General features: G+C 41.6%; 1 protein-coding gene across 1 annotated transcript in view; it reads right to left on the bottom strand.

The window, feature by feature from the left end:
• The window catches only part of Frmd4a (FERM domain containing 4A), a 705,918-nt gene extending 693,954 nt beyond the window's left edge, over positions 1-11,964 (bottom strand). Inside the window, exons 1-2 of the mRNA XM_045135267.1 lie at positions 11,661-11,964; positions 11,117-11,237 (exon numbers count right to left, since the gene is read on the bottom strand). Of these exons, the coding sequence (XP_044991202.1) occupies positions 11,117-11,161 (45 nt within the window). The 5' untranslated portion in view covers positions 11,162-11,237; positions 11,661-11,964. The remainder of the gene's footprint in view (positions 1-11,116; positions 11,238-11,660) is intronic.
• Positions 11,965-27,957: the final 15,993 nt, after the last annotated feature.

Raw genomic sequence — 27,957 nt, 5'->3', positions numbered from 1 at the left:
GTATACTCTTTAAAATGGCTGTGTCATTTTCCTCCTCCACAAGTTAGAGAGACTAGATCTCTAGATCTTACTTTCTGGACATTTTCCTACCAGCAACCAGTTACCCTAGTCTTTGATATGGGGTTACTTCTCCTACTGTATGGTGCTATCTAAGCATTTTCTCTAATTCCAGTTCTAATTCCAGATACACATTAAGTATTATGTAACAATAATAGAAATAATAAAAATGCATCTATTACTAAGTTGACAGTTTTGAGCTAGCCTGCCCTTCGTAGGATATATACAATCGTGTGCCATGTAACATTTTGATCAACAAAGGAGTACTTAAATAACAATGATTCTATAAGATTATAGAAGAGATGAAAAATTCTTGTTGCCAATGACATTACGGGCCCTCTAATTCAGTATGATGTATTACTTAATGTTTGTAATGATGCCACATAATCAAATCTACTGTAAGAGCAGCTGTACAAATGTATATAGTGTGGGACTGGGGAAATGGCCCAGTGGGTAACAGTGCTTGCCATGCAAGCATGAGGCTTAAAAGAGCCTGAGGCCAACTACGTTCTTTCCAGCACCCACATAAAACGTAGAATGTATTTAGATCATAAAAATTGTTTAAAAAAATAGAAGAAGGTCTAGCTGGGAAGAAAGGATTCAGCAGAGGAGGCATAGCAGAGGGAAAAAAATGGAAGGTAGTGTGAAGGGTATAGTTTGCATATGTATGGATGTTTTCAATAAAAAAAGTTTTAAAAAATCTTTGGGTGACCATGTATACCTGTAACTGAAGATCTATGGGGGGGAGAGGTCAGAGAATCACTGGGGCTTGCTGATCAGCCAGCCTGAGTGAAAACAATGCTAGTTCCAGTCAATTAAGAGACTCAAGAACAGCAATAGAGGAAGACACCTGACAGCTCCTCTAACCAGTGCTCATGTGCACATAGGGCATTGGCATCTGCACACACATATGCATATGTTATCCAAATGCACTCCATACCACACATAATACACACACACACACACACACATGTGCACACATACACACATGCACACACAAATATAGCACATGCAATGAGGTACTATCCCTTCTTCTTGATAACAATAGCAACAGCTATGTTACTGGTTTGTGCATTTACTACACTATACATTTCATCTTTATTTTAGAGTACATTCCTACATACGTTTTTAAATGACTGTAACACAGTGATCTGGGTTACGTGGTGGCTGCCTGCTGTAGCCCATGTGAACTTCCATCACTGCATTATGCACATGATGCTCACACAATGACCAATTGCCTGACCATTCATCAGACCATCTCCCCATCACAAAGCACTGCATGACCAAAGTCACCCCTGTTAAAAGATGAATTCTGAGGGATCAATATGAGAAGCAACAAAGCTGCACAAAGTCGAAAGAAACAATATCATTAAGTGGCTGAGGTGAAATATTAGAAACTTGAGGTCCATTCTCAGGTACAAAGAGGTATTGTTGGAAAATTTCAGGTGGACATCAGAGACCTTCATGTTGTAAGTATGCCTTTGGGGGAAAAAAGGCTCTTTGAACTGATACTAGTGCAAAGAAAGTAGAAGCAGGAAGACAGGTGTAAGGCAGTGCAGGCACTATAGGAGAGGGAGGAGAGTGGGAGGGGGGGCCTGAATAGAGAGAACTTGAGAAAGAAGAAGCCGCAAAGCCTGAGACCAATGGGACCCCATGGATAAGAGATGGCAAGGAGCCAAAGGTGGGTCCTTGTCAACCACCACTAACCCAGCAAAAATACAGAGAACAGGGTGATGGGAAATCTCCTTTAGGGGCCAGGGGGCATGAGCTGAATTTGAGTTCCTTGTGGGTAAGCAAAATGATAGATCAATAAATATTTGGCTCTGTAGTCCTCAGGACCTTGGAGGCCAGGCCTGTGCAAAGTTATGATTTGGAAATCATTAATGCACAGATAATACTTGATATCACAGTGTATATGACGTTGCTTGGGGAGATGAATTGAACCTCCCATTCAGGAAATTGCTTCTCTGGGTCTAGACTGTGAGACTAAGATTTCAATATCCAGGGTTATAAAGAACATTCATTACAATTCACCATGAGTTGCAAGCCAATGTTACCTTGACATTGGAATTCAGTCTTCCTCACTTGGTATGTACCACATGGTCTTAGTTAAACGTGCTTCCAGGACCTTTGATTACAAGCAGACTAAATACCATATGTTCCATTAGACTTCTTTGTCTGGCACAGATTTCAATGAGAATTTGCTACCTGTGCTCACAACATATGCTCTCCAAGCCACTTTTAAGCTTTGTAAAGAGGCTGTGCAATTAATTTTTAACGAAGATGCACTTATAACCACCACATCATGTGTAGCAGGCCAAGAGGCATGCATTTTACATTTGCCAGAGAGAACATATTGGTGTCCATATTTTAGTCATCTTCCTTCAGAGGGGAAGGAAATTTTGTTAGCTATTTAAGACAGGGATGTAAATTTGAATCTGTGCATGAACTTAATGGCATGCGTGGCCCTGGGAACATCAATTTTTCAAAAATCATTGGCCACTCGTTGGGAGACTGGGGTGCCAAGAGATAATTGGACATTTTCTTCCTTTTTGAAAAAAAATGGAATTGAATTTGGCTCATATAGGAACCCACTGAGGTAGGTTCAAATGAGTAGACATACAGCCATTTCATGTCAGATTAAGATACAGCCAGGACTTACTAATACTTATTTTGCATTTGCTTTGGGCCAAGAACACTTTATGTACATAGCTCATTGAATTGTCTCAAATCTTCAGTGGTAATTACTGTCTCATTTTACAGACTGTTAGACTCATTCCACCTAGCAAAACCATTCAGGCAATTGGGTTTTTTCAAATATATTTATTTGCATGGAAACTGGACCCACGGTTAGGATTCACTGATGCTTTCTCTCTAGTTTTTATTTTTTATTTTATTATTTATTTGACAGAGAAAGAGCGGGGGGAGAGAGAATGGGTGCACCAGGGCCTCCAGCCACTGCAGATGAACTCCAGACATGTGCACCCCTTTGTGCATCTGGTTAACATGGGTCCTGGGGAACAGAACCTGGGTCCTTTGGCTTTGCAGGCAAATGCCTTAACCACCAAGCAATCCCTCCAGTTCATCTCTCTAGTTTTATACAAGCCCTGTTATGGTGTCTGAGGTGCAAAGACCTCTTTAATGAGTATTTTTTGTCCTTGCTTTGCCAACTCCCCACTTGTGATAAAATAATCCTTCTCCTTTTGGAAGCTTATCTTCCCAACCCATGTGATTTGAGTAGTTACCAACCAACTGATGTTCTTCCTCCTTTCAATTGGTTTAGTCATAGAAACCAACTTGCCTGACCAGATATTCCCATCTCTGGACCCAGTAATTGATCTAGGACAAGCCTATTATCCAAGAGGGCCAAAGAAAGCATAAGAGCTATGACCGGGTAAGGAGAATCCTGCTTCACTATGTTCATTAAAACCCTTAGAACAAGTAACCCTAGAGCTACTTCTGTGATACACCCTGCCAGACACCCAGGTCATCTCAGACAGAAGCAGAGTTAAGACTTGACAGTCACAAAAATGCAGGATTCAGTGCCATTACTCCAACTCCTCCATCCAACCTCTCCTGGTGCCATTTCATCCCTGGGACACCCCCTTCCCAGTTATATAAGTAAAAAAGTTTGCTTTTGCAAATGTTGCTACTTTGAGCTACTCTCAGTTGTTTAAACTTATAAACTCAAATTTTATAGAAAATCTGGGCTGGAGAGATGGCTTAGTGGTTAAGATACTTGCCTATGAAGCCTAGGTTCAGTTCTCCAGGACCCATGTAAGCCAGATGCACAAGGGGGTGCATGCATCTGGAGGTCATTTGCAGAGGTTGGATGCCCTGGTACACCCATTCTCTCTCTCTGTCTCTCTCTCTCTCTCTCCTCTCTTTTCTCTCTCAAAATGGATAAATAAAATAAAAAGAAAACTAAAATCTGAAATCCCTTTGTACATTAACTAGAAAAAAATTAATTCATTAATATCATGAATTTAGATGCATGCTCTACCACAGAAAGTGGATAACTGAAATTAAGGAGAATTTTAGCTGCTGATGTAGACCTAAAAATGACATCATAATTTCCAAAGACAGTTTGACAATTATCCTACTTTAAATACAGCAGAAAGATAAGTGACATTACTAATCAGCTCTATAGGGCTGGAGAGATGGCTTAACGGTTAAGCACTTGCCTGTGAAGACTAAGGACCCCAGTTTGAGGTTCCATTCCCCAGATCCCACGTTAGCCAGATGGACAAGGGGGCACACGCATCTGGAATTCGTCTGCAGTGGCTGGAGGCCCTGGCGTGCCCATTCTCTCTCTCTCCCTCTCTCCCTCTCTCTCTCTCTTTCTCTCTCTCTCTCTCTCTCTCTCCCTCTTTCTCTGTCTGTCACTCTCAAATAAGTAAATAAAAATAAACCAAAAAAACAAAAATAATCAGCTCTATCTTATACTAAAACTTTCAGAACCCTGTGTTTAGATGGCCAGACTTTAATTTTTACTTCATGTCAGTCTGTGGTGTGCATGCATGTGTGTGCACACCATGTGCCCACATGTGTACAGGCCCCTCACTTTTCCCTCTTGTTTCCTTGAGGCGGGCTCACACTGAACCCGGAGCTTTAACTGTTTTGTGGTTAGGCTGGCCGAGCGGTGAGCTCCAATGATCCTCCTGACTCTGCCCACGGCCAGCAATGGGGGTTCAGGCATGCATGGCAATGGCTGCTTGTTATGTGGGTGGTAGTGATCCAACTCGGGTCCTCATGCTTACACAGCAAGAGGTCTTTACCCATTGAGCCACCTCCATAGTCAAAGACTTTTAATATTACCATATCATTATTATCCTCTCAATTTCTATAAAGATCATCAATGTCATTTTTTCAATTGTATAACAATCACTTTGAAAGCCTTGATCACTTGATATTTTACCTAAGCTTCAAGAACTGGTCCGTCTACTCTGAGTGCATCCAGAACCTCTGAACCCTGAGCCCCATCCTGGGTTCCCTTGGTGATGAGTTATGTGCTGCCTCATTTTAATTCTCACGGGATGCTCTGGTATTGCCCTGGACATTTCTCATCTAGGGACACTGCATTCTAGTCCCCAGGGACTACCATCCTATTTGTTCATTTCAACTAATAGTTTAACAAGGCCAGTTACTGACTCGCATGAAATATCTATTGTTTATTCAAAAAGAAAAATATACGGGCTGGAGAGATAGCTTAGCAGTTAAGGTGTTTGTCTGTAAAGCCACAGGACCCAGGTTCAATTCTTCAGGACTCACATAAGCCATCTAGATGCACAAGGGTCGCATACATCTGGAGCCTGTTTGCAGTGGCTGGAGGCCCTGGAGCACCTATTCTCTTTCTCTCTCTCTCCCTGCCTATTTGTCTTTCTTAAATAAATAAATATATATTTTAAAATAAAAATATCCAACTAGGAAAATGGCTGAGGAAAGAATATGTAATGAAATGAATTGAGAGAGTTAAAATACTATATTATCAGTTAGAATTTATCTGTCTATCCGAAACAGTCCAGGGAACTAGTGTATTCGAAAGAAGTACAGGCATCTGCAAATCAATTTTTTAGAATGGAAAGATCCTTCTGGATCATCTAATTCACATCCTCCACTTATGAAAGAATCACCCACCATTTCTCTGACTTGTGGACTATTTAGACATTAAATTTCTCTATTGTTAAACTCGACTCCAGACAGTAACCTAGAAATACAATCTAAGAGAATGAAACATTGAAAATATGAGTCCTTTACTGATGTAAACATATTTTATGTCTCAAATAGAGAGTCATGGACTAAATGTGGGCTGGAGAGACGAGAGATAAGAGATAGCTCAGTGGCTAAAGGCGCTTGTTTGCAAAGCCTATCAGCCCCACTTTAATTCCCAAGTACCCACATAAAGCCTGTTGCATAGTGCCACATTTTGCAGTGGCAAAAGGCCCTGGTGTGCCCATCCCCCCTCTCTCTTGTTCCCTCCTCCACTTACAAATAAATAAATAAATAAATAAAGTTTTAAAAAAGAAAAGATTAAATGAGGTGATGTATGTAAAAAATTTTCATAGAAAAGCACATTTTGCATTATTTGTTACATATCAAATCACCATTCTTACCCTAAAAACTATTTTAATCTGCCTGTCACAAAGTAATGAGCTTTTAGAATCTAAAATACAAAACAGCATGATACTACTTTAATGGTTCCTTGATGATACATCTCTATTCTAGGTGAACAAAATTAGTGATTGAGGAGCAGGAGAGATGACTCAGAGGCTACAGGTGCTGGCTTGCAAAACCTGCCAGCCTGGGATTGATTCCTTAGTACACATGTAATGTACAATGTGACACATGCATCTGGAGTTCATGTGCATGGGCAAGAGGCACTGGTGTACCCATTCTCTCTCTCTCTCTCTCTCTCTCTCTCTCATTCTCTCTCTCAAATAAACAAATATATTTTAAAATTATATAATGTCTTACAAATGAGGTATAATGGGAGAATACCTGTAATCCCATCACTTTGGAAGTAGAGGCAGGAGGATAAAAACTCCCAGGCCAAGAGATGGCTTAGCAGTTAAGGTGTTTGCCTATAAAGCCAAAGGATCCCAGTTCTATTCTCCAGGATCTATGTAAGCCAGACGCACAAGGGGTTGCATCATCTGGAGTTTGTTTGAAGTGGCTGGAGGACCTGGCATGCTCATTCTCTCTCTCTCTACTTTCTCTCCCTTTCCCTCTCTCCCTCTCTCCCTCCCTCCCTCCCTCCCTCTCTCTCTCTCTCTCTCTCTCTCTCTCTCTCTCTCATCTCTTTGTCTCTCTCTTTCTCTTAAATAAATAAAATATATTTTTAAAAAACCTTCCAGGCCAGCCTGGGCTATATAGAAATACCATCTATTTTAGTGTAGACTTGTGTGAGAGCTAGAACCAAAAATCAGTATCAGAGGCCCAGGCCCTTGGTTTCCTATGACAAAGAGATAGTAAGACCCTATTGCTGAAGACTTCACATGCCTGAGCTGCAAAGTCACTGAGAAATCAAGTTGGGGCTGAGCAGAAAAACCTTCTCCCTGTATCCCAGCCAACTGAAACCTGGAAAAAGTTGCACTGTATGCAGCCTTATGGGAGACAGAAGTCATCAGCAGTGAAAACAGTGGACACTAGAAGCCTCAAGTTTGGCCACACAGGTCAAATGACTGAACAAGTGCAATAGTGGCATGACTGCTCTGGGGGAAACCAACTGCTCTCTAATTGGGCTAAAGGCCTGCTCTATGGGAGGGAATACATGCCTGGTACTGAAAACCTAATCAAAAGCCTATGGCAGGGGAGGTCATGAGCCTTAGGAGTATAAAGCCTGCTCTCTGCATAAATGCATATATCACTCTCACCAAATTGCCCTGAAAGCACTAAACTTAATGTTCATATTCATATATTAATACTAATCTCACTGCTGGTTAGAGAAGCTTCTCCTTTCAGAGGGTGATGACCACTGAGATGACCCAAAAGGCAACATAGTGCTGAGAAGAAGGGATGGAGGAGTGTCCAGCACTGAAACATCTCACATCCTCCAAGGCTCAGGGTCCATTGTGGAAGAGGTGGCAGAAAGAATGTAAGAGCCAAAGGAAGGGCACCACTCCTTATATACAACTGTCCAGACAGAAATTGGCCTCGATATCCAAGACCTCACAGTGCCTAGCAATGTCCACACAAGACCCTCATAATAGGAAATAAAAGATTATGACATTAAATTAAAAGATAGACTAATGGAGAGAGGGAGGGGATATGACAGAGAGCAGAGTTATGAAGGGGAAATCAGGGGAGAGGAGGGAAATGCCATGGATTTTGTCTGTAAGTATAGAAGTTGTCAATAAATATATATTAAAAAAACACTCTAAGCAAGTCAGTCAGTAAGAATATAAATGAATGCGGTGACAAAATAAAAAATCCCTGTCTCTGGCATGTTTCAGCCTTTGCAGCGTTTCTAAATCCCTGTGACTTTAACAAATGACACACGGCCTGCTCTACAATTAGTCATATGCAGCTGAAGGCTTCCACTTGCGTGGGAGAGAGAACAGAACAGTGTCTTGTTTTGCTCATGAGGATTCCTGCAAAGATGGGGAGGTGGGCTTTTCATGCACATGAGGGAATCTCCACCAGCACAGCCTATCTCCTCTCTAATTCTACTTTTCCACTGCCATTTCTGGGGCTCCAATTTTCACGGGCACCTGTCACTCCCACCTGCTAACTTCATTGAAAGAATCAAGCTCACACAACTCGGGATCCCTCCAAAATGACCTATACCAATTTCGGAAAGGTACTTTAGACACTGCCCCAAGATCGCTGGCTGTGATTTAACAAAGTAAATCATAGGTTAAAATTCTTGACAGCATGATGTGAACAAATCCAATGGTCATCTATTTCACTTCATCATACAAAACATACTTGTTCTGGCAGAAAAGTCACATGGGTGGGAACAAATCTCACTATTCTAAAAGCAACGCTATTCGTGGGCTTGGTTGGAAATGAGGACATAACGCTAAATAAAGCATTCAAGTTAGCTGCCTAGGGGCCCTGTCCTGGACTGCATCCCTGGAGACTGCATCTGGTAGAGCTGAAAAAGACCCTAGAGATTAGTACGACCCTCTAAGCCAATGTCATAATTGGGAGCCACAGAGAGGAAGTAGCGTGCCCCAGATTACCTCATAAGTGGCAAAGCTGGAGACAGAATTCAAGTGCTTCAATCCTCCAGATTCTAGCTGCTTCCAGAGCCAAATAAACATATTCTGTTCAGTATCATTTGCATCTAAACTGAATATACCCATGACTGCCACCTTAGTCAAACACAAGGACCATGGCAGATGCCCTCCCCAGTTACCCTTTAGCCCGAATCAGAACGGCACTCAGGCAAGTTGGTATTGCCCTCCTCACAAACTGTGAATTTATGAACTCTGGCTCTTGTTATTCCACCATTCTGCCCTCCCCAGTGCGCAGACACTGGATAAACATTGAGAGTTGATTGGATGATTAATGAGCTACTATGTAATGATGCTTACAGCTTCCTGTCTGAACTCACAGCCAAAGAAGCTCCATGCCTCTTTTCCTCCAGTCTTTTCTCTCCCACTTGCTATAAACTTTGAGACTCATCATGTAACATGTCAGGGAAGCAATTACTTTGGGATTTACTCTTACAAAAGCAAAAAGCACTGAAGTCCACAGAGGGAAATTTCCTTGAACCAAACATGAACCAGAAAATGTGCAGGGACTCTGAGTCCACACGGTGCTCCAGGGGGCTCTAATCGAATGGTCTATCATAGTGTCAAGAGCTACTTTCTTGGCTTCCGAGAGAGGAGTTCTCAATCCTCTAATCTGGGCGGAAGGAAAGAAGAATAAGCTGAGCTAAAGAGACACCTGGGACAACAATCATAGTACTTGGGAGGCTGAGTGTGTGCCCATGGTAAGGACAGCCTATCAGGGATGCTGAGATGTATTCTGCTTGGGTGCCAAGGGTCCTTGGTGTGAAAACATACATCTCTAAGCACCAAGGGATGTTCAGTACAAAAACAAAGAGGGGCAGGTCCAATTCTCCCTGCAAAGCTATTTCCCAGCAAAATTTTTTTTCTGTATATAAACATACTGCAGGATTTATATCTATTAAGCTACATTAGATGGTATATGGGGGCATGCACACATATGAGTGTACGTGCTTGTGTTGTTGTACACATAACCCAGACCCCAATGTCCTTGGCAGCTGTCCACTCCTCGCAGGAACTGCATGGCAATGCCACACAGTCAGAGTCCTGCCCATGCACTTATCTGACCAAAGGGGCACAGCAGAACACACAGTAACACTAGTGAGGAGGGAAGTTGGGAAAAGTGTAATTTCTATAGAAAAGACTTGCATTCTTTTGACTCCCTCTCCCTTCGTGGAGTCAGATGTCCAGGCAATTTCAGGTGGTTCAAGTGACTCTGTAGAGAAGTGTCGTTTTGACTAACAAAGCAGCAGGATACCTGTTAACATCTTAATGGGACGTGGCTCTCCACCGCAGAGGCAGGTTCCCATTGGCCACTCCTCCCAAACAACCCCCTCCACACACACACCCAAGCTGCCCTTCCCCGTCTCAGTGGGCAAACACAGATCAATACAGCAGAAGCACTTAGGCCCTGCTCAAACTCTCCTGTGTCGGGGTCAGGAACATTCCCACGCCAAGCTGATGCAAGCTACTTCCGGGGGCAGCGTTGTCTGGCCCAGGAGCGACTGGGGAGGCAGAGGAGAAGGGAGAGGGATCCTGAACAACAGAAGCAGCTGAATTCAGGGTCAAGCCAAAAGCCAATGGGGTTACAAGACGACGTCACTGTCCACTGCCCTTGTTGGCTTGAAAGCACAAAGAGCAGCGTGTTCGTTTTAGCAGGGAGACAAAATAAAATCAAAGTTCTAAAGTAGGCCAGCAGCTCACACTTAGAAATGGTACATGCCTAAGCAAAGCCTGCCAGGGTCTCCCCATCAGCATGGGTGGAGAGGAGTTTGCTCCAGTTCAGTCAGTAGCCACGGCAAACCTCCCTACGTTCTCTAGGGAAATCTGAACAGGCACGTGGGCCTCTGGGAGGACCATACTACTCAATCAGTCTCTAGGGGGAAAAAAAAAAAAAAAAAAAAAAAAAAAAGCACTTGCCATGAAAAGAAATAAAACAAACCAACAAGCATGATTCTTTGAATTTAAACCCTAAAGACCAGAGGCAAAGGCTGCCCAGCACCCAGAAAGACAGGCATCTCCGCAATCTATTCTGAGGATCCCTTAGCACCTGTTTGCAAGCACATCTCTGCACATAGCGTTCAGCAACAAGTTTCTAAACGGCGAGGCGAATCGGCCTCTTTTCGCGGTGAATGCTTAGTCATGCTAATCCTCTGACCCAAGAAATCCTTGCACCGCAGCTCGCAAATGAGGCACGAGCCAGCCCACGTTCGCTGAACATGTCTGCAGTCCTGCAGCGGACGCAGCGGTTCGCGGCAGCCCCGGCGCAGAGGCTGGAGTGGACGCCGCTCGGCCCCACCTCCTTCCCGGAGCGGCTCACTCACCATCAGCAGGCTGAGAGCGGAGTCCGGCACCAGCTGCACTGCCATGGTCTCCGGTTGCGACTCCCATGCAAGGTTGTTGCTGCTGAATCAGTCTGCCAGGGCCCAGGGCACCCACCGGCACCTACAGCAAATCAGCCGGAAATCCAGACTTAGGGGGCAAAAGGCTCAAGGTGAAGCTAGGCCCCATTTCCCACGGGGGTGGGGAGGAGAGCAGAGGGAGGCTGAGAAGATGAGGTGGGAACTGTGTTAGGAAGGGGAAAATACAAGACAGGAGGAGGAACATAGGAAGCTGCAGGTTATTTAAAGGTGAGCTCTCCTTGGCATCTCTAAGCCGCACAGACACACAATCCACATCCAGTACAAATGCCCAAGCTCGGAACACAGCGTTTTTCACAGCTACCTCAGCCTAGGCAACAATTCTTGGAACTGACAATTAAAATAAAACATTCCCTACTGCAGATAAATCAGCCAGCCCGACCAACACCCCACCCCCTGCATCTCTCAGGAATTCTGCTGCATAAACATGCTGAATGTCACAACCTACCGCTTGCCTGCAATTTGGTCGGTGATTTTCTTCCTGCAGAAAGGTGTGTCCCTCCTGCCAAAGCAAGTGTCTGGGAGGGAGAGAGTCGAGTCTGCCCAGGCTGTCACTGGAGATCAGCAGATGCCCTCGGAAGTCACTTAGGAACTGACCCTTAGACCTTCCCCAGATCTACTTTTCCTCTCCAAGTGCGCTGCACGCTCGGCTCCCCGTGGAGTTAATACTTAGGAGCGACGTGGAATTAAGCCTCCTCTTCTGTTAGCACTCTGATCTCCCAGCCGGCACCACATGTAGACATCCTCTACCTCTCTGCCTTCCTCCCTCTCTCCCTCCCTCCCTCCCCTCCCCTCCCATCGCTCCACCAGGCTGGGCTGCCTGCTAGGAATTTTGAAGGATCCTCCCTAGCTATGAAGAGGGAGGGCATAGGAGACTCATTTGTAGAAAAGGACAGAGCTTAAGACAAAAAGGCAAATTAGCCTTGAAAAAAATCGTATCTTGCAACATTTTCCCTAGAAGATATCCATGGGAAAAAAAAAAAGTCTTCCTCCAATTTTTAAGAAATCAAGAATTTTTTTTACGGGCATTATGGAACTTTTGCCCACCCATGGCATTCAGGTATTCAGTTAGGAGTGATGATTCCTGATACTTCTGGCAATAGCCCTTTATGTCATTTTTTTCTTCTTTCATACACCTGATATAATAACTCAAAAATTCTTTGACATTAGTTGGACAGTGTGAAGTTGACAGATACACAGAAATTGGCATCATGCATGAAGAAGTGGGGCAAAGGGATGAACAGCCTTTTCATTTTCCTATGCAGAAGTGCAGCTGTCATCCCTAGGTATTTTATATTTTAATGGGATTTATTTCATCATCACAATGCGTCATACATAGTGATTGCTAAAAGATGTTCATTGAGGGATGGGGAAATAGCTCAGTTAGAAAAGTGTTTGTCTTACAAGTATGAGGACCAGCCGGGCGTGGTGGTGCACGCCTTTAATCCCAGCACTCGGGAGGCAGAGGTAGGAGGATCGCCATGAGTTCGAGGCCACCCTGAGACTCCATAGTGAATTCCAGGTCAGCCTGGGCTAGAGTGAGACCCTACCTCGAAAAATCAAAAAAAAAAAAAAAAAATACAAGTATGAGGACCGAAGTTTGATGCCCCAAATCCTCATACAGAAGCTGGGTGTAGCCGTGTGGATTTGTAATCCTACTGCTGGAGAGGTAGATATAGGAGGATCTTTTGGATTTCCAGGCCAGTGAAATATTCTACATCAGAAAATGAAAGACAGAGCCGGGCGTGGTGGTGCATTCCTTTAGTCCCACCACTCTAGAGGCAGAGGTAGGAGGATCTCCGTGAGTTCAAGGCCACCCTGAGACTACATAGTGAATTCCAGGTCAGCCTGGGCTAGAATGAGACCTTACCTCAAAAACAAAAAACAAACAAACAAAAAGAGCCTGAAGAACACCACCTGATAATCTCTCTCTCTCTCTCTTTCTCTTTTTCTCCTTGATAACAAATAAAAAATATTTAAAATAAATTAAAAATTTGGAGGAAGAAAAAGTTTGGTGAGATTGCTTATTGATTAAATGCTTGCCTGCAAAGCCTAAGGAGCCCAGTTCAGGGCTCAATTCCCCAGTACCCAAGTAAGCCAGATGCACAAGGTGGTGCAGGTATCTGGTGTTTGTTTGCAGTGGCTGGAGGCCCTGGTGTTCCCATTCTCTCTCTATTCCTCTCTCTCTCTCCCTCTCTCTCTCCCTCTTTCTCTATGTCTATCTGCCTCTCTCAAATAAATAAATAAAAATAAATTTTAAAACTTGGTCTTGGGAGAGGGCTCAGTGGTTTAAGGTGCTTTACTGTCAAAGCTTGCTGGTCCCAGTTTGATTCCCCAGTATCCCTGTAAAGCCAGATGCACAAAGTGGCACAGGTGTCTGGTTGTTGGCAGTGACAATAGGCCCTGGTGAGCCTTTTTCTTTTTCTTTCTCTTTCTCCTAGAAAATAAATAAAAACATTAAAAATAATTGAAAATAAGCAAAAAAAAAAAAATGAACACAAAGATGTTTACTGAATGAATGAACAGATCCTCCTTTTTTGCTTCTCCTTTGACAACCCAATGACCGTGAACCTTTATTCCATGTTGTGATATTGAATTATGTCATTGACCTCTGAGGGCCTTGATAGGATTGCTTTCTGACATCAGGTGCCTAGAGATTCAAAGCAAAGACACATGGGTATGGCCATGCACAGAGCTATGAGAACATTCTGGCATGTTAGAAAATTTCATAATAATATTCCAAAACAACATATGTGTTAATATTAAAAAAAACTAATCACTTAAGAAACTCATCTGTAGTCCTGGTTTAAGGACCCTACCTAACCCTAGCCTGTAGATTTCTGGATGTGCTCAACTACTACTGGCTCAGTGGCTGCCTTCAAGGAACTTTTAATCTTAGATGAGGTAAGCAGTATACAAGAATTACGTACAGCTCAGGGTGCAATGAATGCTGTGAGAAGACTTGTCAACAAGTCATTTGGGAGGCATGGAGATATTGGGCAAGTTTCTAACCTGCAATTTGAGAAATAGTAAGGCATACTTTTTCATGACTTCTGTTGTAGATGGAAAGTATGGAATGAAGGTAGGATTGGAGCAACTTCAAGTGGCACATGTGGCTAGAGAGAGGGCAGAGCCCACAGAGATGGACAGAAGTGGCTCCAAGTGCAGATCTGAGAGGTGGGGCCAGCAGATGTCAATCATGACAAGGCCCTTGGCACATCCACCTTTGCTTATGGTTTCTTTTTGCTTGTAAACCCTCATCCCATGTCCACTTACATTATCACCCATATTCCCTCAATGAATAGAGGTGTGCATCAAGCCTGTGTGTGAGGACTTAATTGAAAGCTGTAAGCTCAGGGCTGCCGGGGTGAGGGAGTGGGCAGAGTGAGGCAGGGCTGGAATGAAAGTGGACACAATATAATGTCCATTGAGGCAACCAAAGTGCTCTGTCCCAGTCATGAGGATGGACTTCACACATGTGTGGAACCTCATGCCTAGGATAGTGCACTAAGGAGAGGAAGGAAGTCAGCGGTCTAGAGCTGCCCACTCTTGAGGGACAAACCAGCAACACAGGTCAGTAATTCTCAGCAGCTCAGGGGTGTGTGGCTTCCTCCATGAAGCCAAAAAGGAACTGAATATGGGCACAGAGCAGGAAGGACACTGCGGGCCTTGTGAGTGAGACAGACAGGACCTGGGAAGTGGAGCGGGGAGGCCCCTTCCCCACTGTATGTGATGGAACCTGCCTCAAAGCCCAGCCACACCACAGCAGGGACGGTGAGGCCCAGCTGGCAGCATATGGCGTTGAGCCAACAATGACGATAGCTAAGCTCCCCAGTCATCAAGTGGCTGGAGCCCAGGAGACACAAAGGGTAAAAGCAGTATGTGCGTTTGGGCTGGAGGGATGGCTTAGTGGTTAAGGAATTTGCTTGCAAAGCCAAAGGACCCAGGTTTGATTCCCCAGGACCCATGTTAGCCAGATGCACAAGGGGGCACATGCGTCTGGAGTTTGTTTGCAGTAGCTGGAGGCCCTGGTGCACCCATTCTCTCTCTCTCTCTTCCTCTTTCTCTGTCAAATAAATAAATAATATTTAAAAAGAAGTATGTGTGTTTATATAGCTTTCAATGTCAAAAGTTATTGGAGTAACAGTTAGTAGTGGAGGCCAGGAAGCTAGAAAGGGGCCATGAGGAGACAGGGCTTAAGGCAAGGGCGTAGTAGATACCTAAGCAGTAGGATGGAACACTAAAGGAGGGAAGGCCTAAGGGAGGGGTCAGAGAGGGACTAGAAGAGAGCACATGGTAAGGATAAGGTTAACTAAAACTTAAGACTATATGAATAAGCCACATGGAAACCACTTCTTTGTTAACCAATTAAAAATGTATTTTAAAAGACAGAGCGGGTGGATGAATTGGGGCGGAAATACATGGGAGCAGAGAATGCTCTGTCCAGTAGCCATAGCTTGTTGTAGGAAAATCCTAGAGCTCAGGGTGGGGTACTTCCTAGGGGGTTGTTAACGAGGCTTCTGAGGTCCCTCAAACAATACAGGCCATCGTCAGTGCTCATGGTTGTCCACCAGAACTAGGTGGTCAGACCCTAATGCTGAAGACCCCACATGCTTTGGCTGTAGGGCACTGTGTACAAATTATGAGAAAGCCGGTAAGGAGCTGGAAGCTTCCCCTTGCTGGCTAGCACCAGAGTACTAGAAAGTGCTAGTACCTTGCTGGGGAGAAAGTCATCAACAATCTTAACTCACAGAGGATCTTGCAAGCTGTACAACTAGCCAGTCAGCAAGATGTGCCCATTGCAGCAACAATGGAGAATCTGTTATGGGGGTAACCAACTGCTCTTTGATTGGATTTGAGGCCCACTCCACAGAAAGGAATTCATGTCTGGTAACAAAAACCTAGTCAAAGGCCGATTCTGGGGAGACCATAAGCTTTGGGGTGCAGGAAGCAACTACCATTGCTTAGTTTAATGGAAACATTGTGCCCATCAAAATGCCCTCTAAGTACTCATGATTCTGCCACTATATTTGTGCTGCTCACTTTTGGTCAGAGAAGATTCTTTACATAGAGGGCAGTAACTATTCAGGAGACTCAAGACTCATCAAAGCGTTGAGAGGAAGAGACAGCTAAGTGTACATGAATAAAAATTGTCAAAAATGTTTTAAAATGGAAAAAGTTAAATTCATGGTAATGAGATCATTTTATTTTGACATTCATAGTTGGTTTTTATTACTATTATTATTTAGAGAGAGAGAGAGAGAGAGAGGAGAATGGGTGTGTCGGGGCCTCTAGCCACTTCACATAAACTCCTGCTGCATGCACCAGTTTGTGCATCTGGCTTTTTGTGGGTACTGGAGAGTCAAACTCAGGTCCTTAGACTTTGTATGCAAGTGCCTTGACCACTGAGAAATCTCTCCAGCCCCTTAAAGCTTAAAAAAAAATTTTTTTAATTTATTTTTGAGGAGAGAGAGAGAGAAGAGAAAACGGACTTTGCAGGGCCTCTTGCTGCTATGAATGAACTCCAGATACATAGTTCACTTTGTGCATCTGACTTTATGTGGGTAGTGGAGAACTGAACCTAGCCTAGCAGGCTTTGCAAGCAAGCACTTTTAACCACTGAGCAATCCCCCCAGCTCCTACATTTTATTACTATATTTTAAATGTTTTAACTTATTTGCAAGCAGAGAGAGACAGAGAGAATGGGTATAGCAGGGCCCCCAGTCACTGCAGATAAACTCCAGATGAATGTGCCACTTTGTGCGTCTGGCTGTACATGGGCACTGCTGAATTGAACCCAGACTGAGGTTTTGCAGGCAATCACCTTAAGCGCTGAGCCATCCCTGTGGCCCCTAAGTTAGAGTTCTTCCCTTTTCCACATCATCTCTAATTGGAAACAAAAAAAAAAGCACAACATCAGAACTAAATATCTTTTATCTTCATTTACTCTTGAAGCTCTAAACATTAAGCATGAATAGCAGTATTGACCAATGATACTAAGTTGAAAAACAATGAAGATGTTAAAACATTAAGTACAAAGAAGCGTTGACTGGATTCCAGAGGATTTGGTAGATTGCACTATAATTTCCATTTGTTTCTAGACTTTTTGGAAAATTTCCTCCTTGATTTTTTTTCAATGTCCCACTGTCCATTTAAAAATGAAGTGCTGTGTCCAGAAATTTGTGTGTTTTCTAAGGATTCTCTTGCCAATTACTTCTTGTTTTATTCCACTGTGCTCTGAATGGATGCAAAGTATCACTAAGGAGAGCAAGAGGTACTGAGATGAGGTGAAAATGGGAGGGAGGCTGAGGCAAGGAGAGGAGATGGGGGCAAGTGAGGCAGGCAAGCGGAAGGAATTGTCTAGCCGGCCATGTCCCTGCTTGGCTTGAGCAGTAAGCACACATGTCTAGACAATGCACCGAGCAACCTGTTGGGAACTTGGGACACCTTCCTGAACTAAAGCACACGTACACCCCACTCCACATAATGAACTAGTTTTCTCCTCCTCTTAGAAACTGTGCTGCATGATCAGTACCCATTGAAATATGTTCTTAGGAAGATCTGAGATCTAACAGGAGGCCATCCTGCCTGGACCAGATGCACAGTAAAGCAAATTAAATGCTCAAAGTGAAATTTTAGGAAGAAACCCCTATTTTGTTATATCTATGTATAATTACATGGATAGATGATTAAAATCAGTTGTATCATGTGAGGGAACATGTGCAGTAGAACCCCAACCTGTCAATCAAATCAATCAAACTACACCCCTAGCAGTCTCTCCATACAATCCTATAAAGATAAGTTGCTTGACCCAATGTCTGGGTCCTCAATTCTATTCCATTGGTCTATGCTCCTGTTTTTATGACACTTTCCGGTGTCCTCAAGCACTCTCCTCTCTGACACTACATGCAAACTCACTGTGTCTTAATGAAATTGTTTTTCTGAATAACTATTTCTGTGCTCCTTTCTTTAATTCTTTGCATAATATTCCAAGAACCCAGAAGTCCCCAGAAACTACCAGTAACAGAAAAGGGATGGAGGGAAAGAGGGGGGAAGTAAAATAAAATAGTTTGAAAAGTGCCATAAAGAAACCTAATTCGTGGGCTAGAGAGATAGCTTAGTGGTTAAAGCACTCGCCTGTGAAGCCTACGGACCCAGGTTCAGTCCCCTCGAATCCACTTAAGCCAGATGCACATGACACATGTGTCTGGAGTTTTTTTACAGTGGTTAGACCTGGCATGCCCATTCTTGCTCTCTTTCCTCCACTCTCTTTCTCATAATAAATAAGTAAAAACAGAACATTTTTTAAAAGAAACCTAATTCTTCGTATGCTAGTAACGGAAGTATAAAGAGACAGGCAATAACAACACCCCATGTGAAGGTAGAATGTGGGAACTGAGTGAGGACAAGTGAAAAGCTGATAGAGGAGAGTAGCTAGAGAAGGTAGAGCATCTGGAGTCCAAGTAGAGTTATGGACATATAAAGCAAACTTCAGGGGATTATGAAACATTTTTGGAAAAAATAATTAATCAGTACTAAATAGGTCCTTATTTAAAAGCAGTAATCAACAGATAATGGATAAAGAAAATGTAGTATAACATATAATGCAGTGTTACTCAGCCATAAAGAAGAATGAGGCATTGTCATTTGCAGGAAATAGAACTCCAGATCATGTTAAGTGAATAAGCAAACTCACAAAGATAATTGTTATGTTTTTTTTCTCACGTGTTTCTTGACTCTTTTGTAAAAAAAAAATATATATATTTCATTTATTTATTTGAGACAGGGAGAGAGAGAGAGAATCATATAGAATGAGAGAAAGAGAATGGACACACCAAGGCCTCCAACCATTGCAAATGAACTCCAGATGCATGTGCCACCTTGTGCATCTGACTTATGTGGGTCCTAGGGAATTGAACCTGAGTCCTTTGGCTTTGCAGACAAGCACCTTAACTGCTAAGCCATCTCTCTAGCCCTTGACTTAAAAAAAAATAAAATATATGAGTTCTTTGTAAATTCTAGAGATTAGGCCTCTGTCAGTTGGATATTCAGCAAATATTTTCTCCCATTCTGTGGGTAATCTATTGGCTTTGCTTATTGTATGGTTGTCTGTGAAGAAACTTAAGCTTCATGTGATCCCATTGGTTGAGTGACAATATAGGATCCTGTGCTACTGGGGTTTTGTTCAGGAAGTCTTTTTCCATTCCTATATCATGGGAAGTTCCTCCTATATTTTCTTCCAGTAGTAGCTGAGTTTCTGGTCTTATATTGAGGTCTTTGATCCATTTGGACTTGAGTATTGTGCATGGTGAGATGTGTGGATCAAGTTTCAATTGTTTGCATATGGTTATCCAGTTTGTTCATCACCATTTGTTGAAGATGCTGTCTTTTTTCCAGCCTATATTGTTATGGCCTTTGTCAAATATCAAGTAGCTATAGTTGCTTGACCCAATGTCTGGGTCCTCAATTCTATTCCATTGGTCTATACTCCTGTTTTTATGCCAGTACCATGCTTTTTTTAATTACTATGGCTTTGTAATATAGCTTTAGATCAGGTATAGTGATACCTGCAAAGGTATTTCTTTTGCTGAGGATATGCTTGGATATCCTAGGCCTTCTGCCTTTCTGTATGAACTTTGATATCATTTTTTCTATCTCTATGAAGAACAATGTTGGTATTTTAATTGGAATTGCTTTACATCTGTATATTGCCTTTGGTAGGATTGCCATCTTCACAATGTTAATTCTGCCTATTCAGGAGCATGGGAGGTCTTTCCATTTTCTCAAGTTCTCCTCAATTTCTTTTCTTTCTTTTTTTTTTTTTTTTGAGTGTTTTAAAACAACCCACTTATAAAATGGGGCAAAGAGCTGGACAGGCAGTTCACAGAGGAAGAAATACAAATGGCAAACATACAGTTAAGAAAATGTTCATCAGCCCTAATCATCAGGGAAATGCAAATTAAAACAAGTGTGAGATTCCACCTTACCCCAGTAAGGATAGCAAACATCAAAAAATCAAATGAAAATAAATGCTAGAGAGGATGTGGAGAATTAGGACTGCTCATCCACTGTTGGTGGGAATGTAGGATGGCACAACCACTTTGGAAAGCAATATGGAGACTCCTGAAAAATCTGACTATAGAGACACCAACATACTCAGTTATTCCCTTACTAGGCATGTACCTTAAAACCTTCAAGCCTCAGTCCAGAGATATTTGCTCAACCACGTTTATAGTGGCTCAATTCATTATAGCTAAGAGGTGGAAATCAACCCAGATGCCCATCACTAGAAGAATGGATAACTCAGATGTGGTATATCTACACAATGGAATTCTACACAGCAGTAAGAAAAAAATGACACAATGAAACCTGAAGAAAAATGTCGAACCTGGAACAGATCATTCTCAGTGAACTCACAGAATCACAGAAATCACAGAAAGATAATCACCACATAGTCTCACTCATCTATAGCACTGCAGAAGGCTTGTGAGCCGGCCATCCTTTCCTCTAAGTATCCAAGTATCACAAGGAAGAGACATACATCAGACAGTTCAGTGTATCTCTGAAAAGCTTCTTGAAGGAAGGTTCAATGCCAAGTCTATCAAAACCCATTAAAAAATTAACACTTAAAAACCTCTTTTGTGGGCTGGAGAGATGGCTTAGTGGTTAAACGCTTGCCTGTGAAGCCTAAGGATCCCGGTTCGAGGCTCAATTCCCCAGGACCCATGTTAGCCAGATGCACAAGGGGGCACACGCATCTGGAGATCGTTTGCAGTGGCTGGAAGTCCTGGTGTGCCCATTCTCTCTCTCTCTCTCTCTCTCTCTCTCTCTGTCACTCTCAAATAAATAAATATAAAATTTAAAAAAAAAATACCTCTTTTGTGTTGAGTATGAGGCTGCTGCTTGACATGGGTCACAGGATCACTAACCTTGCCTGTATAAATTCTTGTAATGTATTACAGTAAAAATATCAATCCTCCCAAAGTAACTCATGTAATGATGATTTTCACCTGTAAACTTCCATTGTACCACTTTACCCTTGACAGTCAGAATCCCTATGCTGTCATCTGTTACATGACTCAAGGCAAGTATCACAAAGCTGAGTTAAAACTCAATGTTAAGCTGGGCGTGGTGGCGCACACCTTTAATCCCAGCACTTGGGAGGCAGAGGTAAGAGGATTGCCGTGAATTCAAGGCCACTCTGAGACTACATAGTGAATTCCAGGTCAACAATGAACTAAAGTGAGACCCTCCCTTCAAACACACACACACACACACACACACGTGTGTGTGTGTGTATAATCTTTTGTTCAGTTGTGCATAGTAGACATTCAATGGCATTATTGTTCCATTGGTCCCCTTTTCATTCTGATATTAAAAATAGCATAACTAATGATGTTTGGCCAGAATGCCCAAAGTCTAATTTGACTTTTAATTACAGCAGATAACATGGTTGGCATTATTTCTTCCTTCATTTTCCTTGACCTTACTTTTCTTTTAGTCTATACTGTATTACTATTATTTAGTAGACCTTGGTGATATGTAAACCATTTAAAATTCTGTCTTGGAAAGATATAAGGGCATATGTGTTTAATGACCTGCATGCTAATAAATTTGGCATACATACTGTGCAATGCTGTTAAATTATTTAAAAAATGAATTATAATACTATTTTAAAATATGGACAATGTCTGAAATGTGATATACTTTAACCATAAAATTATGCATATGCTCCAACTTCAGCTTTGGAAATATTTGTATTTTAACAAGATAGTTTTTAGAAGTGGGTTGGGGAGGTGGTTCAGTGGATGCAGTCCTTGTGGTAGCATGAGTGCCTGAGTTTGGAAACCCAGCAGCTACAAAAAGAAAAAACAGACATTGTGGCAGCCTTTGAAACCCTAGTCATGCCTACCTATGGGTGAAAAGGGAGGCAGAACCAAATGGATCTGCTGGAAGGTCACATGCCAGCTAGCCTGGCACATGAGACCCTGCCTCAAAGGAGGTGGAAGAAGACCCACACCTGAAAGTTGTATACTGTGTCAATTACTTTCTCGTGGCTGGGACAAAATATGCGATCAGAAGCAGCTTTTGGAAGAAAAGGGTTTATTTTGGCTGGCAGTTATGAGAACTGGTTTTCATTGAGGTGGTGAAATTATGGCAGGAGCAGGAAGCTGGCATCATAGCACCAGATCAGCAGAGAAAAATCAGAAAGTGGAGCTGGGTTATGAAGTCTCCAGGTCGGCCCCCAGTGGCACATTTCCTCCAGCAAGGATTCACCTCCCAAAGGTTCAACCTTTCTGAACACCATCAACTGGGTATTAAGTATTCAAATACATGAGTCTATGGGAATATTTTACATTCAAACCACCACATCTTCTGACCTCCACACACATACACACACACACCCACACACATACATATTCAACACACACACCAAAAATGTACAAAATACATGGAGTAATGCTTTGTAAGATAAAGGACATAAGACCACCATGGACTATGAGACAAGAAACGAATAGAATAGAATAGAATAGAATAGAATAGAATAGAATAGAATAGAATAGAATAGAATAGAATAGAATAGAATAGAATAGAATAGAATAGAATAGAATAGAATAGAATAGAATAGAATAGAAGAATAGAATAGAATAGAATAGAATAGAATAGAATAGAATAGAATAGAATAGAATAGAATAGAATAGACTAGAATACACTAGAATAGAATAGAATAGAATAGAATAGAATAGAATAGAATAGAATAGAATAGAATAGAATAGAATAGAATAGAATAGAATAGAATAGAATAGAATAGAAAGAATAGAATAGAATAGAATAGAATAGAATAGAATAGAATAGAATAGAAAGAATAGAATAGAATAGAATAGAAAGAATAGAATAGAATAGAATAGAATAGAATAGAATAGAAAGAATAGAATAGAATAGAAGAATAGAATAGACTAGAATAGACTAGAATAGACTAGAATAGACTAGAATAGAATAGAATAGACTAGAATAGACTAGAATAGAATAGAAAGAATAGACTAGAATAGACTAGAATAGACTAGAATAGACTAGACTAGACTAGACTAGACTAGGCTGTACAATTGTCACAGATTCAAAGTAACAGTGTTCTTAGGCCACAGAATAGAGAAAGCAAATCAAGCATTCAGAGCTGATAGTTGAGGATGACCAAGATGGACAGAGTTCACAAGACAGAGCGCCAAAGAGAAAACTACTGAGAGGGGACTTCAGAGACCTGTAGAGCATCCCTATGAGCCTTCAGCTGAGAGCCCAGCGTCCGTGTGAATGTGAGGAAGACCTTACTCATGGCTAGTGCTATATTTGGATGCCAAATGTCCCCCATGGATCTGTATGTGAAGGCTTGTTCTCCAGCGTCCCCAGGCAAAATTGGGAAGAACTGTACACCTTTAAAAGATGGGGCATCCTGGGAGTTGCTTAGACAACTGGAGGTGTGTTTTGTCTTTCTCTGCTGCAGCTTAGGGTATAACTGTTTATCCATGCACTTCTGCTATGATATCCATCACTCTCAAGAGGCCAAGCAAAGGAGGCTTCCCCATCATGAGCTTGGACCAATCAAATCAAATCTCTGTGCTAAATCTACTTTTGTTTCCTCCATAACATAGCTTGTGCCAGGTACTTCACTATAATGGTGGGAAACTGACTTAACACAGCTAGGGAAGGGGAAAAAAAACTATGTAAAAGAGGTAGAAGGAGTGATGGACCAGTACTTCCAAAGGGCCAGAATAGTGAGTGTTCATAGAAGCTAGGCTGGAGCACCTCATAAATCCTGACACATTAGCAGAATACTCACGAGGCTCTTACTTCATCAGTGAAGAATACTCAGCTATATAGATTGATCACTAACCTGAATCTTAACACTTCTGAGGAATAAGCAATCTCTACAGAACCCAACTACATCCTGAATAATTGTTACCAACACCCAAGAATATACAGAACCTAACAAGATGGAGTTTATGTTTCACATCTAATAAATATTACCAGGCATGAAAAGGAGTGAGGATACATAATCACGCAAACAGAAAATAATCAAAATTACCCATAACTAAGCAAGAGTTAAAGTGAGAAGAAAATAATGTTAAAACATTTGTGACTGCATTCAATATGTTCACCAAGTATACAAATGAAAAGAATTTAAAAAAACATAAAACCTGACCTGGGGAGATGTCTCATCAGGAAAGAGCACTTGCCATGGGAGCATGAGGTGCTGAGACTACCTGACTACAATTCCCCAGCACGCAGGTAAATAGCAGACCATGACCCTGCACATCTGTAACTTCATCTGTGTGGGGAATACAGATGGGAAATTCACTGGGTTCACAAAAAAGGAAAGATCTGGGACCAGTAAGGAAGCACACAGAAGGGTGATAGAGGAGGATAGCTGATACTCTCCAGCTTTCACACATGCACACACAGGGCACAGAATCTACACGTACACACACACACCACACCACACATATTACACACGCACAAAGAATTCAAAAAATAAAAATATTAGGAATTATACAAAATTAGGATCAGTGAGCTATGGGAAATGTCAAAGACTACTCAATGTGTAATTTGTATACCTGAAGAAAGGGAGACACAGAAAATATAGTTGTGGAACCAGTGACCAAAATCTCCCTAAGGTGTATATCAAACAAAATTTATGCATAATGAACATGAAGAAAACTACACAAAGCTACTTCATAATAAGTTTATCAATAAGGGTGTTAGTAACCAAAGAAGTGCAAACACATATCACCAACTAGAGTAACAAAATAAGGATGGCCATAGGTTCCTGCAGATTTCTTGTTGAAAGCAATGCCCACAAAAGCATGGTGAAGAATATTCCTTACAAAACAGCTAAAGAAAAGCTATCGACATGTATTTCAAGCAAATAAAGAGTTTTATTTTTTCCAGATATGCACAGTTAACAAAAGGCAAAAAGATCAGAAAAGAAGTAAACTGTCCCACAAAGAAAATGCTAAGTCAAGCCAGGAGTGGTGGCACACGCCTTTAATCCCAGCACTGGGGAGGCAGAGGAAGGAGGATCACCGTGAGTTCGAGGCCACCCTGAGACTACACAGTTAATTCCAGGTCAGCCTGGGCCAGAGTGAAACCCTACCTTAAAAAAAACAAAGAAAAGAAAATTCTAAGTCAAATGACACCAGTGGTGGACTAAGTTTACATTCTTTGAGAGCATTAAAGGAAAAAGAATTCCAAACTCTGATAAAAACATCACACCAAAAAATATACATATATATAGATTGAAACTGGTTTGAATAAATACCTCTCCAGAGAAATATGCTTATGACACATGAAGAAGGTGTCCACATCATTAGCTTTTGGAAAAATGTACATTAGAATCACAATAGGAGCCATAATGCACATATTAATGATGGCTATAATTAAATGGTCATCCACATGGATGAACTCAAGACCATTATACTAAATGAAAGAAGCTGCACTTTGCTTATTCTGGGGTGGACTAAGGCCTTCCGTACCCCATGATGAATACCAATAACACCACTGATGAGGGCTTTCTGTGGAAAGGGTTCTAGAGAGAGGCGATAACAGTATAACCTTTGAAACAATAAAATTAAGTTAAAAATAAAATAAGCCAGGTGTGGTGGTGCATGCCTTTAATCTTAGCACCTGGGAGGCAGAGGTAAGAGGATCACCGTTAGTTCAAGGCCACCCTGAGAATACAGAGGGAATTCCAGGTCAGCCGGAGCTACAGCGAGTCCCTGCCTCAAAAACAAAAAACAAAAGCAAACAAACTAAAAAATAATAAAATAAAATATTTATGACTTTATACACAAAGAAAGTCAAAAAGAACAAACCTGTAGAAACGGGTGATGACTGCCGATACTTGGAGGGAAAATAGGAGTGAAGGTAAATGGGCATAAGTTATGACTGGGAGAACAAAGTGTTCTAAAGTTGCACTATGAGGGTGGCTGCACAATTCCGAGGCATCTCAATAAATGTACTATTCATGTATGCATGTATTTGCTGAGATTACAGGCATGAGCCCCCATGCCTGGCATTTGCATGTTTACTGAGGAGCCAGCTGAGGTCCTAATGCATGCAAAGCAAGCATTTTCCTCACCAAGCTATCTCCCCACCCCGAACCACCTTTGTTTTAAGATTTATTAACATCTTTTGAATTTGAGCTTACTTACAGGTGTCATACTGGAGAACCAATTTACTTTCTATGCTTTTCTTTATAAATAATGCTAAATATTGTTTCTTTTATGTGCCATATATGTATGTGTATGTGTGTAATTTTGTATAAAATCTTAGAGATTTTATAAGATCATTATGCCATGTTTATATTAAATCTCTCTCTACCTCCTATATAAATAGATCTGAAAACTATCAGAAATTCAAGGCACACTGTCAGTATGATACTTAAACTTCATGAAATTAAGATATATACTTATTTTTTCTATTATTTTATCTTTTGTTGTTACTGTACAGCTGTTTCAAATTTATTTAAGCATCTAAATTAATTTTATCATTACTGTGACAATACACCTGACAAAAACGACTTAAGAGAAGAATTTATTCTGGTTACTGGGAGCTGAAGAGCTCCAGGAGCTCCCTTGAGCTTCCATCACAGGTGCATCACAAGAAGCCAATAAAATAAACAAGAAAGGCTGCAGAGATGGCTTAGTGGTTAAGGCGCTTGCCTGTGAAGCCTAAGGACCCAGGTTCAATACCCTAGTATGAGCATAAGCCAAATACTCAAGGTGATGCATGTGTCTGGAATTTATTTGCAGTGGCTAGAGACCCTGGCATGCCCATTCTCTCCCTCTCTCCCCCCACCTCATAAAATTTAAAAAAAAAAAAAAACGGAAAAAAAAAGGTTTGTGAGAAGAGACAAGGTCCCATTAAGGCAGAGAAGGCCTTAAGGCAAGGAAGGTTCTCACATTTGCAGTTAGAAAGCCAGCAGAGATGACTGTGGGTGCTCAGCTCAATTTCTCCTTTTTATTCAGTCCAGGAGCCCAGCCCAGGGACTGATGTCACCTGTATCACTGATAGGAATTCCCTCTCAGGAAATGCTCTCACAGACACACCCAGAAGTGCACCTCTTAGGTAATCCTAAATTCAGTTAAGGAACCATCAAGATTAACTATTACAACATCTTTGCCAAGCTTTTCTTCATATTCTCTTAAAAAATTTCCATGTTTTCCTATTTTGTTAAACTGCCTTGGTATATATTATTTAATTTTTTATTATAGCTTCTTGAGGTACATTTTTTATCACATCAAAATAAAGTTATCACCAGTAGCATGTATAAAATAATGTTTTTCTTATGCACTTAAAATGATCAATGCATGGCCTGTCTTATTTCAATTGTCTATATTTCTCCCATTTCAGGGATTCACTAGTTCAATTACTGTTGGCTTTTAAAAGTCCATTTTGTGAAGTAATTATCATCCCTTCATTAGCTCTCTAAGATCTTTGTCTATCTTTCCATGCATATCATAGAATTAAAGATTTCAAAATCTATAAAATGCCAATGATATCACTGGTTTTTTTAAATGAAGCTATAGTAAAGTAACATATTAAACCCCAAATAGGTTGCCTCTTCAATTTCATCTTCCTGTCCTGAAGTAGGACATATTTCTGTATGTCTTCTAGCCATTTTACATGAAAATTTTGTGGAGTTTTGCAGATATGCATTACATACATTTGCACAGGGTTAATTAATGCATAAT

This window comes from Jaculus jaculus, chromosome 15 (assembly GCF_020740685.1).
Source record: "Jaculus jaculus isolate mJacJac1 chromosome 15, mJacJac1.mat.Y.cur, whole genome shotgun sequence".
NCBI lineage: Eukaryota > Metazoa > Chordata > Mammalia > Rodentia > Dipodidae > Jaculus > Jaculus jaculus.
Note: the sequence above shows the minus strand (reverse complement) of the source record. Positions and strands in the feature narration are given on the sequence as shown.